The 14,409-nt window shown below is 53.2% G+C and overlaps 1 protein-coding gene across 1 annotated transcript in view; it reads right to left on the bottom strand.

Moving 5' to 3' along the window:
• PKD1 (polycystin 1, transient receptor potential channel interacting) overlaps nucleotides 1–14,409 on the bottom strand; it is a 79,484-nt gene that overhangs the window by 17,102 nt on the left and 47,973 nt on the right. The window contains exons 12-20 of the mRNA XM_072982340.2: nucleotides 13,613–13,744; nucleotides 12,625–12,800; nucleotides 11,726–11,859; nucleotides 7,723–11,354; nucleotides 7,156–7,302; nucleotides 5,095–5,238; nucleotides 3,670–3,949; nucleotides 3,320–3,536; nucleotides 177–336 (exon numbers count right to left, since the gene is read on the bottom strand). Coding sequence (XP_072838441.2) covers nucleotides 177–336; nucleotides 3,320–3,536; nucleotides 3,670–3,949; nucleotides 5,095–5,238; nucleotides 7,156–7,302; nucleotides 7,723–11,354; nucleotides 11,726–11,859; nucleotides 12,625–12,800; nucleotides 13,613–13,744 — 5,022 coding nt within the window. The remainder of the gene's footprint in view (nucleotides 1–176; nucleotides 337–3,319; nucleotides 3,537–3,669; nucleotides 3,950–5,094; nucleotides 5,239–7,155; nucleotides 7,303–7,722; nucleotides 11,355–11,725; nucleotides 11,860–12,624; nucleotides 12,801–13,612; nucleotides 13,745–14,409) is intronic.

The following is a 14,409-nucleotide window of genomic DNA, read 5'->3' as shown; positions in this document are numbered from 1 at the left end:
ACCCCCATCCACCAACTCCCTTAGTGACAGGCTCTCCGTCTGGGTCACACCAAACACACTCAGCTCCTCTTACTTGAGTAGAATCATCGGCGGCATAACTAATTGCAACCAGTCACCTACGTATTTCCCTTCCCCTCCTCTCAAATCCTATTCCAGGCAGAGCTGCCCCTGTGTACCTCGTTTAGGATGGTGATGAGCGCCAGCGTGTACTCAATGACCTGTTGGGGGTCCCCCTGTTTCACGAAGCCCTGTAGAACCACCTCGGTCTGGTTATAGAGCCACTGCGGGAGGCTGTGGAATCCTTCTGGCGTGCTGGGCAGCGTGATGGCCATGGAGCTGGAAAGGAAAGCAAGCCGAGAGGGTCATAAGAAACTCCCCGCAGGGAGAAAAAACAGCCGGGAGACTGGTCACTGACCCTCTGCCTTTCCAGAGGCAGGGGAGGCAAATAGGACTCAAGATGAGGGAAGGCCAAATGATACCTTATAGGGAGCCCCCCGCTACCACCAGGTCAGGGTTCTGGAGAAGAGATTCAAGCAGTTTTTGGGTCTGAGAAATCAAGACTTGTAAACCAAAAATAAATAAAAACATCATCACCTTGTGAGCTCCAGTCACAAGGCAGGGTCAAATATTTCAAAGAAACCAACTGGGCTGAGCCTCTGCCTCAGTTTGATGCCCTGAGGAGACAGCCCTCGGGGAGACAGGCCCAGAAAGCGTTTTGTGGTCGCTCTCGGGCAGATGAGAACCGTTTCTTCTACGGATGAAGCGGATTTTCCCAGAGGGCAGGACTTTAAGCCAGACCTCTCAAAACGGCGGGAAAAGAGGGTGCCTGCTGCTCCTTGGCATGGGTTCTGAGGAGGATTGCTTGCATCTTTTTAAGCCCTAAAGTTCAGCAGCTGGATGTCCATGGCTGTGGTGCAGTTCTCAAAGGGAGAGACGCACCGGTTTTGTGCAGAGACCATGTGCAAAAATTACAAAGAAAAAAAAGAAAATGGCAAGGAGGCAAGGACTCCCCCATGCCTTGAAATACCCAGTTGAAGTTGTCAAGAACGGAGATTTTAATTCATGCCCTTGCGTTCCTACTCAGTGCCTTTCGCTCGCTCGCTTTTTTCTAAGGCCTCCTAATCAGGGCTGGATAAAGCCTTTCCTTCACACCCATCACCTCCTCTGAAGCAACTCAGAAGCTCACAGTTTTGGGATGTTTTTAACAATCCAGTTACTCAACCCTCCTTTTCCTTTTGCTCGTGTGCGCTGCGTTTTTCTTTTCTGCCACCCCAGAGCTCTGGCGCGTCGGATCAGCTTGGTTCCGTGACTTTTCATCTGCTCCTTAACACCTTCCCTGAAAAATGTTCTCTGAGGGCAATGCAGGAGACGGGGATGACTTCTGCGATAAATGGGGCATGCCTGGGCTTCTCATTTGTCTCCAGCGATAGGCCATTCATCACCAGCAGCTCTTCGTTACGGATGCGAACAAGGCATTGGATTCATGAGAAGAACAAGGCATCGAATTCTCGTCTGGAGCAAAAAACAGCCTGAACTGCCGCTGCCTCCCTGATTTATAATCTAAGAACAAACTTGCATTTCAGAGAGAATTGATTTTCCCCGTCGCTCGACATGACTTATTGGCTCAAAACAGCTATAAATTGAGACAAAACAGGTAAAACTCCTTTGTGAAGGCCTCCGTGCCAAAGGCAGGGAAATGCAGCTGCTTCTGTTCACATGGGAAAAACAAAGATCGCAGATAGCGGGAGGGTCAACCCATCCACGCAAACTCTGCTTGCCGATCCTGCACCAAAACAGCGACTGTTTCTGCACCCAGATAACACAGTGCACAAAAAAAGGGAAAGCTGTATGCTTCAACCAACCAAGTTTTGCAAACCCTCACCTAAAAGAACTGGGCAGGTTTAGCCTCGAGAAAAGAAGTTTGAGGGGAGATAGGATGATACTCTTCAAAGACTTGAGAGGTAGTCCTAGAGAGATGGGGCAGGATCTGTTCTTAACCATCCCAGAGTGCAGGACACGCAACCATGGGCTCACGTTCCAGAAAGCCAGATTTCGGCTGACTATCAGGAAAAAACTCCCTAACTGTTAGAGCAGTACGACAGTGGAAGCAGTCACCTCGGGAGTTGGCGAGCTCTCCAACTCCGGAGTCATTGAAGAGAAACTCAGGGCACCATCCGCCCAATCTGCTTTGATGTGGAGTCCTGCTTTGAGGAGGGGGTTCGACTCCATGGTTTTGGAGGCCCCTTCCAATTCAGTGATTCTATGAAAGCTGCTCAGCCGAGCCTTGGAGTCTCAGGAGATGGGATAGAGATCCAGCCGCCACACCCAGTTTTTGAGATTTCGGGCCAGCCTTGCACAGGCGCTCCCAGGCGTGTCTGCACAACCGCAGCAGCCAAAAACACCTGCTTTGAGAAACAACAGCAGGAGAAGCAGAATGTCTTGGGAAACAGAACGATGGGCCTGAACGCACCGCATTTCATGGATTACGACAACGTATGCGCACTTTGAGGCCTGTTCGTCTTCGCACAAACTCCTGGCTTTCCTTGGAAATGTTCAACGTTCTCTCTGGATGGAACTACACGGCTGCTTTCTCCTACTTCTGTGGCACGTTACCGCAAGGCTCAACTCCAGCACAAAAAGTTACAAGCCCTCAACGGTGAGGATGGGAAGCCGAGACAGAGCAAAGCCGGTGGTACAGCACTAGCAGTCACTTCAAATGGGGGCAGGAAGTAATTTTGCATTTGTCCTTCTTGCTGCAAACACTTAAAACACATCCTTCTGAAGGGAAGTGGACAGAATCTTGGATTACACACACCTACACCTGTACGGAAGGCCCAGTTCTCAAGATATGGTGGAATGGCAACTGCCAGCATTCCTCTCTACTGGGGGTGCCTGGGGCTAAGGGAAGTTGTAGTCCAGCAACGCTCAGAGTGTGAAGTCACCATGAACAATACCTCTGCCAAGCTTAGATGGGGTACTCAGAAACTAGTTTACAGATCTATGACTAATCCCATCAGAGAAGTAGGGTGGGTATTCAAACTGGGGTGTGTGTGCTTAAAATATGATAACCCCCCCAAGTAAAAGTTGCAGTCCATTGCGCCAACTGCCCACAAGTCTGGACGGATCCCCCAAATGGGTTGACTTTATTTGCAAGCAAAATAAAAAGGCATCTGGCTGCAAGGAAGGAAGGCGCTTGGCCTCGAGCCCAGCTCGCTGCCCGTCTTCCGATGGGAGGGGAGGAAACGGCAGCAGCGGTGTGAGTTCTACTCTTGAGATTTGTGTGTGTGTGTGTTTACACAGTGCGCTGGCAAGCCCCTACCTGTTGAAGGCCACCACCATGGCTCCCAGCTGGTCCTGGACGAGGATCAAGACGGACACTAAGGAGCTGCTCTCCTGGAATCCCGTCGGCAGGAAGGCGGCGTGCTCCGAATGGCTCCCTTTGTACACCGAGAAGTCTTCGCAGTGGCCAACGCGGCAGCGACGGGCCAGGAGGGTGTACACCAAGGGGGTGCTTTCGTCCTCCGTGTCTCTCCAGCCTGCCAGCCAAACACATGGGGGAGGAAACGTCAACTCTTTGAGGGAGCCCCTCGGGAAAGGGCGGCCAGGCCTCCCCCAGGGGCACCAGCATGCCCACCGCTGACCAGGCAGGAGTTGGCACCAGGGTCTCACCTGTGCACTCGAAATGGACCTTGGTGGTCAGTGCCTGGATAGGCCCCATCGGAGACACCCAGCAGGAGCCCCCAAAAGGTGGCTGGTTGGGGAAGAGGTCCATGGAGGCGTAGCCTTCTTCTCCTGTGGCCAGGTCGGTGATGTGCAGAGTAAAGGTGTAGCCTTCGCCATCCTTCAGGGCCCACGGTCGCAGCACCAGGTTCATCCCCGTGTCCCCGGTGGAGGTGGTGCTCTTGTCCAGGACCAGCGGCTTGTTTTTGAAGCTGTGGGCTGCCCACCTCTGCACCAACCACAAAATGGGGTGAGAAACCTATCATTCAAACAAGCCCCAGCTCCCATCCTGCCCCACGTCTCTCTCTCTCTCTCTGCCCCACAACCTTTACAAAGGCTGCTGTGCCAAATGCAACTGCCGGAGCGCACCAAACAAGGAGATTCACATCACTGTGGGTTTTTTTCGGCCCTACACTTCCCACTGAGGACAAACTAACCCAAAAGACTAACCACTTTAAAGCAGTGCCAGGAAATCAGGGAGATTCTCAGCGGCGAGAAGGAACTCAGAAGCAAATTATGACAATGGAACTGATTATTTTGGGAAATGGTGAGCACTCCAACGCTGGAGGCCTTCAAGAGAGAATCGGACCACCATCCATCTGTCCTGCTTGGATCTGGATTCCTGCCTTGAGCAAGGTGATGGCTTTAGAGGCCCCTTCCCACTTCATGATTCTAGAATTGGGTTAAATCTGTGCTGAACCCCCAAAAAGACCTTGATCACCCTTTGCAATGTGAACTTCTTGACCGTGCGGTCAAGACGCAGAAGAAAGTGAAAGGCAAAAGGCATGGGCTTTGCAGGGCTGACCTGCCACCGTGCTCTGAAAGCTGTAGGAGGTTATGTGTGGTTTTGTTTTTTTTTGTTTGTTTGTTTTTTAAACACACCCCAGAAGAAAAATAACACTCCCATTTGCTCCAATCCGCCTTTCAACACCCTGATTTAGAAAGGGGAAAGCTTTTTAGCCACAGTTCTTATTAAATTCTTGCAGCTGGAGGAGGCCAGCTGAGATGGGGAAGGACCCGGGGACCAGATCCTACGAAAACAGCTTGAAGAAGCTGGGCACGCTGAGCCTAAAGACAAGGAGGCAGAGAGGGGACACAGCACCCTCTTTATGGATCTTTCACACAGAAGAGGGAGGAAGCTTGTTTTCTGCTGCTCTTACGGACGGGACCCAAAACAAGGGATACAAATTACACCGAGACACTTTTTGGTTCTTCAGTTCTGTGTTTGGGAGTCAAAAAGCCTTGTTCCTCTCCTGAACCCAGGACCCTGAGCTAGGCCGTCTGCACCGCCTCCCACAGAGAGGTCCCCGAAACAGACAACGGATGAGCGCGCGTCCTCCCTGCCGACAGAGACGGCCGAAGGGGCCACCTTACCCCCAGTTTGGAATTGTTCTGGCAGTTCGGGCAGGATCCCTCCAGGTACACGTAGGAGCTCCGGCTCACTTCGTAGACCGACTGGGCTTTGCAGGAGACGCACTCCAGCGAGACGATGGGGACCGTCCCTCTCTTCAGCAGCACCTGAGGCACAGAAAGGAGAGAGAAAGCAGGGTCAGCGGCAGCCAGACAGACCGGGATGTTTCCCTGGAAGAAGGCAGTGTGGAAGGGCTTCGGCACCTTTAATTCTGCGGCGCTGGGGACCACGTGTGTGCTGGAACTGCGTCTGGAATCAGTTCTCTGCACTGAAGCGTGCTTTTGGGCGTCCCTGGGCTTTTTGGTCGGCCTCCCTTCCCTGGTGGCTTTCCAGAGGTTGTGCACCACAACTCCCACTCTCCTCCAGTGAGGCCAATGGGAGTTGTAGTCCAAAGGGTGACTCGGGTGTTTTTCCCCAGTCCATTTGCTCCTTTTGCAGTATGGAGAGCTGGGAAGAGACGCTCAGACTGGAATTACACACCTAATCTCACCCCCTAAGGATCAACGTATCTCCCAAATAGATGAGTGTGGGAGCATCAGCTTTCTCCTTCCATCCAGACTTTTTTTTTAATTTAATGGAGAGGGAGAGTGTTCCCTGCGATTCTCTGCCCACCCCTGGCTGGAGCTGCCCTGGTGTCCGCAGCTGTTTGTTTCTGCAAGACTCCTAAAGGTGCTGTTGAACGTGGCAGGTTTAAAGGAGCAGGACGGCTCTCCATCTCGGCTCACCGCTTGCAAACTCCCTGCTCCAGTACAATCCTTGTTTTGTATGCATGCCTGGGCGCCGGAGAGGACGGAATGTCCTTGAAAGACTATCAACTTGACTCTGGTTCTCTCTCTCGCTCTTTTTCTCTCTCTCTTTCCCCTCCCAACCCCTTCCTTCCAGCCTTCTGTTTCCAAAACTGCCAAAAAAGAGAGGAAAGAGAGATCAAGGCAGTCAGAGTTTCCACTTGCAGACAAACGGTTCCCCGGTCCTCCTTGCCAGCCCGTCTCCTGCAGCAGGCGGCTGATATAAACCATACGGTGGGTTGGCCTGTAGACGCCTTCTCCTGTTCTACTTTCCTTTTGAGCCCACCAATAGGCGTTGGGGAGAAGCTCCCTCCTGCTTTCCCCCCAAAGCCTAGGGAAAAAAAGGTTGCAGGGGAAGCCAAAGAAAGCAGCCGCTTTCTGCAGGGAATTCTTGGCCCCTCTCGGTTTTCAAAGACTGGGCATTCATGCTTTCTCCTTCTCGGCCCTCACCCCACCGGGAAGAGAACATGGGGCTCTCTCTGCCCATCCGACAGGGGCAAGGGGAGCCAAGGACGGTCGAGAGGGACATGACTGAGGCCTCGCTGTGCGGCAGTGGCATGCTCAAAAGACAACCTGGGTACCTCGAAGTCGGGCTCTGCTTCGTTGTCTCTCGCATCGAGAAGCACTGCGCTGCAGAGGTGGTGAGATTGTGGCAGTGAACGCTAAGTGAACGCTCTGTTTCACCATCCTCCCACCTTCAAAGCAGGCCCAGGGGTGCTTCTTTAAGCCGTCACGCACTGCGAAAAGCCCTAAGCTGCTCGAGTCGCAGAGAATAAAGACTTTGGGAGGACAGGAAGTTGCCGGCAATGGTTATATTTTGAATCTTGTTTCTCTTTTTCCTCTATATTCACATGTTTTTTGTGCTCCAATATTTATCATGCAATAAAAATAAGCTAAGGAAATACACATCAATTGCAATCCCATCAGTAAGTGTTCAATCATTGAGAAATGTCGCTGGATTTAAATCTGTCTCAGCTCCTAGATTGTATCCTAGTTATCTAAACACTTCTGTTTTTTTAAAAAAATGTATTTTCAAGCATTGCATTGAATTTTTGTTTTAAAAATACACAGTTTGCAAAAAGATTCCTGTGCTTTTCAAAAGCTATTCTAAACTTTTTCTTCTTCCATTATCCATTTTGGTCTTGCGTACCTCTAAATATCCTGGTTTGTAACCCCGGGGGAGGGGTGTGTTTCGCGCGTATTACCCCAGGTTGGGAAATGCCACTCTACAACACAAACCGTTTGGTTCGTTGACTCCGGACTCATCCCCGTCTTCCAGACTGTGAGGTCAAAGGTGTACTCCTGGTCTGCTTCCAGGATGGCTCGGGAGACGGTTACCACTCCCCCCGTGGCACTGAAGTTGAGGGCACACCCTGAGGATGAGCTCTGTTGGGGACAAGAAAAGAAAGATGGGAAGTGGAGGGAGAAAAACGGAGAAATCGCGCAGAAGGACTCGGCGCCACAAAGCTGGAGAAGGCGGAGAGGCGGTGGGGAGGCGAACGTGAACTTGCACGCCTCTTCCGGCTCAGGCCTACTGTGGGCATCAATGGGAGTGGAAAGTGAGAAAGAAACCTTTCCTGATAATTCGGTGGGTCTAATAAAGGCATGGCCCACCCTTGACTTGGATTTCAAGGGGTGGAGGCTGGGTGAGATGGCCCTACTCCGCTCCATCCAGAGCCGGGACTCTCTCCAGTTCTATGAATGGCACCTTTTGGGGGCAAACCCAGCATCTGTTCTGCACTGCTTTGCCACTTCTTCCCTTCCACCAGCCTCCCCCAGAAACCACTAAAACCCAGGCCGGCTTACTCTGGAGGAAGAGACACACGTCCAGTTGTAACGTAAGGGCGTCTGCTCCCAGTCTTCCAGGTTAGGATCGTAGGACTTCTCTCCATCCAAGATCAAGTCCCTGGTGCTGGACCACACCCGGTAAGACCCTCCATCAATGATGGGCACCAGTTTATTGGGCAAGATGGTCACGTTGGCAAAGACGCTCTTGGACAGGGGCGTGTCCCCGAAAGAGACCAGGAATTTAAAGCAGTACTTGCCAAGATCCAGGGCGAGCTTTGGGATGACCAACTGAGGCCGGCTCATGTCCACATTGGCCAGGTGGACTTTGTTGAAGGAACTCAAATGCAGACAGCTGGAGGCCCTGTAGATCTCCCACAGGTACTCCGTCTTGTATCGGGTGCAATCCCGTAAGTCAATCTGCGCCTCCAGGTAGTTCTTCTGCGACCGCTTCATGACCACCTGAGCAGGTAAGGCTAGCTCTGCCTCAGGCTCCTCACACTCCAGCACTCGGACGGTGACGGTGAGGTGGGCGATGGAGAAGCTGATGAGGTTGGTGGCGTTGACCTCCACCAGGTATTCCCCGGGCCTCCGGTAGGTGTGGCCAGCAGACGGCCCGTCTGTCCTTTTGATGGGGGAATCGTCCCCAAAGTGCCACCAGAACGCCACCTGTCTGGCGCTGGGCAGCACAGACGCCTCGAACCAAGTGGTCCGGTTGGCAAAGGCATCCACCGGCAGGAGAGAAAGCTGCCGGATGCGGTCCTGGACTTGAATGACTACGGTTAGGTTCTGGCTGCCCAGACGGTTGAAAGCACGGAGGCGGATGTTCAACAGCCCTGCAACCTTCGGGGTGTAAGAAATGCTGCGGCCTTCCAAGACAGCTGCCTGTGTATGCCCCCCATCTTCCTCTAATGTGAGCTGCCACGAATAGGACACACGTGAGCCACTCAGAATTTCAGCTGTGAAATGCCTCTCTGTCCCAGTGGGTGTTCCTTCTTCACAGCAGTTGGCCACCTGAAGGCCACGGATGGCCTCCAGCACCACAACAAGGACCTCTGCGTAATCCACGCTGATGTGGTTCTCTGCCCTCACCTGGACTAAGTAGTCTCCGACATGGGTGAACGTGTGGGTGAAACTGGGGGCCTTGAGCGCCACAGAGAAGTTCCCACCGACGCTCGCTTCATAGCTCACAGATGAACCAGAAGACTTCCTGATCACGAAGGAGACCTCCTCCCCCACCTCCAGGATGTCCTTGCTCACAAGGAGGCTCAGACCACGGATGGGATCTTCCACGGTGAGATTGTGGCAGGCCACTTCCCAGCTGATGTCGTTGGAAGCATTCACGCAGATGGAGAAGAAGCCGGCCGTTGGGAACGTCAGAGCCACTCGCTGCCCGGAGATGGTGGTGTTGTTCTGCATCCTCCACATCCAGCCCACATTGGACCCCCTTTCCAGCTCTCCGGAGAAGTTCACGACCGAGCCCGACTCAATGTAAGTACAGTTGGGCCGGATGGTCCTGATCCTCAGCCCCTCTACTGCCTCTTGCACGTAGATCGTGAGCGTCGCATTGGCTGAACCCAATTTGTTTTCTACAACCACAGCGATCACTTTGGTCCCAGGGCTTCGGAAAGAGTAGGTGATGGCCGAGGCCTCGGTGAGAAGAGAGACGTCTTCCTCCAGGTACCACGTGTACACCAGTCCCGTCCCAGAGGTGACGCTGGCACTTATGTTAACAGAAGCGTTGACGGCCACTGGGTTGGGCGAAGCAGCTGGCTTTAAGACGCCAACGGGCTCCATGAACTCCACGGTCTTGTTAAGGGCCACACTCCCCAGCATGTTGGTGGCTTTCAGGTGGATGAGGTAGACACCCACTTCCAGAACGGTCAGAGAGAAGGTCTTCCCAGAAGATGTTTGAACAGGCTGAGCTTCCTTTAGGAGGGTCCAGACGTAGGAGATGTTTGTCCCTTCTCTCACGGCTGCTTGCAGCAGGAGCGTCTTGTTGGTGGGGGAGTAGCTGTCATTCAGGAGGTCGCCGCCGATGATGATCTGAAGCCCCTCAATCTGCTCCAGGACGTAGATGAAGATGCTGTCTTGCAAGCACACAATCTCGCTCTCTGCTGTCACAATCACGTTGAACGTCCCAATGGAGCGGAAGGTGTAGGAGATGGTAGACAAGCCCGGGATGGGGGTGCACCTGTCGCACAAGATCCACGAGTAACGGGTGGCGGTGCCAGCCAGGAGGGTGGCCGTGAAGCTGACAGAGCCGTTCAGGGGCACCACGGTCCGGCTGGCATTGATGGTCAACCCCTGGAGGCGCCTCTTGACCGTCACATTGACCCTCGCTTCGCTGAAGCTCACCTCGTTCCAGCCAGTCAAGCTGACGGCGTAGGCGCCGGTCTTGTTGTAGGAGTGGGTGATGAGCTTCCCCAGTTGGGTCGTGCCATCCCCGAAGTCCCACAGGTAACTGACTTTGGTCCCGCTGGCATTGGCTGAGAACAGATAGATTTGGTTCAGTTCCAAAACCTGCGAGCCGTTGGACTCGATTCTGGCTGCGCCCACCGGCTCCTGGACCTCCACTAAGGCAGAGTCGTTGTTGAAAGAGACGTTGTTGCTGACGGTCACCATGACGAGGTAGACGCCCGGGGCTTTGTACGTGTAGCTGGCCTCTGTGCCCCCAAACCGAGCGGAGTCGTCGGTCCCAAAGTCCCACTGGTAACGGTAGCGGTAAGGCGGCAGGGCCCTCGCTTGGAATTTGCTCTCGTTCCCGAGCCTCACAAGGGAAGATCTGGCAAAGAGCGTGACGTTGGCCACCTCGGGTTCCACGCAGACCTCGGTGTAATACTGCGCTTTGTTGACCTTGCTGGAGAGGACCAACGAGAGCGAGAAAATGCCACTGCGGGTGAAGTTGTGCCTCACCGTCGGGTCTCCGTACACCGTGACGTTTGAGGAGCCATCCCCAAAGGTCCAGTCGAAAAAGTAGTCCTCGGGGTTGCCGGAGACGTAAGCGGTGAGTTCCGCCTCTGGGTGTTCTCTGATACAAGTGGAAGGCTCGATTTTGAGGACCATCAGCACAAACGCCTGGATGGGGACGGCTTGGGAGACGGAGTTGACCGGATTTGCCGCTGTCACGTTGACGGTGCCGTTCATCTCTTTGAGGTAGCTGTGCTCCACGGATCCCAGGAAACTGGTCCTGACTGTCCCATCGCCCATATCAAACACCCAAGTGATGTTGTCCCCAGTCTCCACAGAGGCAGAGACCTCCACCGGGGTGCCCACCTCCACCGCTTCGTTCAGGGTCACCCGCAACCCTGTCACTTCTTCAAAGACTCGGTAACGCCGGACGACCTCCACGGTGCTGATGGTGTTGTTGGCTTTCAAGGTGACGTTGTAGGTCCCTGTGCTGTTGTAGGTATGGAGTACGAACGCCTGCCCCTCCACTAACTCCGCACAACCGTCCCCAAAATCCCAGAGGTAAAAGACCCCGTAGCTAGATGGCAAGGGCTGAGCTTCAAAAGTGACCGGGCGGCCCGCCACCAGAACGCCTGCGTTGGTTTCCATGGAGACGTCCGTCAGGTAGGTGAAGACATGGACCGGAACGGAGCGAGTCAGGTTCTCAAATTCATTGACGACTGAAACGGTCAGGGTATATTCACCTAAATGGGGATGGGGAGAGGGGGGTTAGGGGAAAATATATTAATATTTTTATTAATATTTTAATAAAATATTAACAAATATTTTAAAATATTGATCCCCTGATTTTCTCTTCTAAAGGACCCAAAATTTGAATGCTGAAAACAATATTGAAAACTGGAGGGGAGAAAAGAGAGGACAATACAAAAGGAATAGACAGACATCAAGTTGAAAACTAGTGGATCAAAGCTGTTTAAAATCTGTCCCAAAAAGGCATTTTAAAAAACCTGCAATAAAATGCAGCCTCCCTGTGTTGACAAGGCAGCGCCATGATTTTGTGAAAGCGGAGGCCGCCTGGAGATCTCGTCAGCCAACGTGCTCGTCGTGGCCTCACCTGGTTCCTGGTAGGCGTGCGAGACGTTATGTCCAATTACCACCTGGTGGACGTTCGGATCGGGCACGGGGAAGGAGTCATTATAGGGGGGCCTGAACTGGGAAGTCACACAGCCGCGGTCGCCAAAGTCCCACCTAGAGCGCGAAAAAGGGAGAGGGGAGACGAGTCACTGGCTGCCAGAGAGCAAGAAGGTTTGTTACGTCTGACACGCCTGATGCCCCATCAGAAACCCTACATGCTTCCCCTTGCAGTGGGTCCTTCCTCTGGACGGCCATCCCCACGTGGCTGAAAAACACCTTCATTGCTTTTTCAAAGTGGGGTGAAGCCGGTCTGGCTGAAAACAGCTGCGTTTTCTTTGGAGGGGATACTCTTCCCCCCCCGCCCACTCGTCAAGACACCAGCGTTCGTTTCCTGGTTCCAGATGTTCTGTTCTGGCTCTTGGGATTTTTGTTCATTCGTTCATTTTTGTGCCTCCTTTTTTTATGGGCTCTGGCTCACGTCTGGTGGGTGACTGCACGCGCAGGTTGTCAGCCATCTGTTGGAAACCACCTAGAGTGGTCGCATGCCATCAGGTGGGACGTGCAGAAAATGCATGCATGCATCCATACAGAGAGACAGACGATATAGCAGAAAAAGAAAATGATAGCAGCAAGAAGAAACCACAAAATGGGTGGTGCAATTCCTTGCACATGTTTGTAGGGGGATTAAGAAGACATTTGCATCTTTAGGTGTGTAATGCCTATAACTACCCAGGAGGGCTTCACAGATTCCCTTTTAATAGGCAGACTGTTTGCATGGTTCCCGTCCAAGATATAGGAGGCAAGAGCACCCTTCCCTTCTTTGGGTTTCCCACGGAAAAAAGGGGCTGAAGCAGCCAATGGGGCAGCCAGAGGACTCACAGGAACGTGGCCTCCACCGCCGTGTCCACGGTCACCGTGGCCGCCAGCTCCATGGTGCTATTCTGGGGGACGAGCGGCGGGATCTCGGAGACCACCAGGTCTTTCATCCGGTTCATCCTCTCCACGGTGATGTTGTAGTGCACAGTGACGTTGCTGACGTGGTTGGAGGCGGTGAGCTGTTGAAAGCACAGGGAGACCACTGTGGCACCTCACGGGACCCGCACAGCCACCAGGAATGGAGTCGGAGGCAACGGCAGGGGGAAAGCATTGTTTTCCCTTCCAAATGGCCCTGGGGAATGCAGGGTCTGCTGGACCTCACCGGCGTCCCTCCTCCCCTCCCCTTTAACAGCCCCGCGCAGGTCATGTGGTTAAGGGGTCTGGGCTAGGCATTGGGGCTGCCGACGGGTTGGGCTCCCTCGGATCACTCAAAAAGCCTTGCTTTGACAACAGCCTGCACGTGAAAGATCCAGATCTTGGGTCTGGAATGCCCCAAGTGGCTAGTGAGCAGCAGCAGCATTAATACAGAGGTCACCCAGAAAAGAAAGGGGGAAAAACACCCACTCGAACATGCATCCTTGCAGAATGAGTTCTCATTCCGCAGACATATTCTGCGTGTTCTGGCTCCACGCATTAAAAAAGATCAGGCAGCAGAGGACAAGGCTGGGAGAAGACAAATACAAGCTCCTTCGTGCAGAGCCTGAGAATGTTACCCTCTTGCGCTGCAGCCATGCCGGTTGCAGAATTCTGAGATGTGGCATTAAAAAAACAACCCTCACTTTTCTCTAAGCTCTGGCCCTGTAAGTAAGGAACAAGGACCTGTTAAGGGTCCCACAGCGCCCCAGGTCTCAGACTGAGGGTGCAAGTCTTCCACATTTTGGAGGGTCGTATTAGCATCCAACCTGGGGGGTCGTGTGGAGTCTCCCTAAAAGGGAGCCAGAGGAGGCGCTGCGGGTCAAAACAAAGAGGCCGCTGGGAGACGGGGGCTTACTGTCAGCTTGTACACAGCCGGTGTTTGGTAGATCACGTTGAAAACCTCGTTGTAGAACGTGAAGGAGGGCTTGTCGTCCACCGTCCACCGAAAGGTCACGTCTGTTCCCGCATCCATCACAGGGACGTAGCTCTGCGACAGATGGAACCAAGAGATACGGAGTCAACAGCCAGAGGGACGCTGAACTCTTTTTTTTTTCAAACATTGGCTTGGCTCGAGTGTGGTACCCAGGAAAGGGCAGCAAAGCGCACCTTGAGCGGAGAAAGAGCCAGGGGCTGAGAAAGCGATGCCCTGCAACACGTTCAAAGCAACCCAAGACGCCAGGATGGAGGGAAATGGGTTTGGAACCGGCAAGAGACGGGACTCTGCCCACTTGCATTCAAAGGCATCACAGCCAGGCTGCCTCAAGAACTCAGCACCGATCTGGACCTTAAACGTTGTGGAAATTGGAATGTTGTGATTTCTCTTGCATTGCAGAGATTATTCTACAGGGCTGTCAGTCCTGCACGATTTGCTCTGGGGTTTTGTCTTTTGTTTCCAGTCATGGGAGGCAGAAGGCGAGGGACAAGACATGGCCCTGAAGGCTACCTCAGATCACCAAGAAGTTAACTCAGCCCCTGCTGACAGGCCAGCGGGGGTCATTCGCACACACTGTCACTTTGCAGCCGTGAAGGCTGGAAACTGGAGGATTTGTTAGAAAAGAAACAGAGAAAGGAAAGGGAGCCAGCCCTGAGCTAAGGACACACCCCACCTTTTTCTGCATTCTTTCTTCTTTTTTTAAAAAATGCATATAAGGC

Source organism: Pogona vitticeps, chromosome 13, assembly GCF_051106095.1.
Source record: "Pogona vitticeps strain Pit_001003342236 chromosome 13, PviZW2.1, whole genome shotgun sequence".
Taxonomy (NCBI): domain Eukaryota; kingdom Metazoa; phylum Chordata; class Lepidosauria; order Squamata; family Agamidae; genus Pogona; species Pogona vitticeps.
This window is presented reverse-complemented; position numbering and strand designations above follow the sequence as displayed.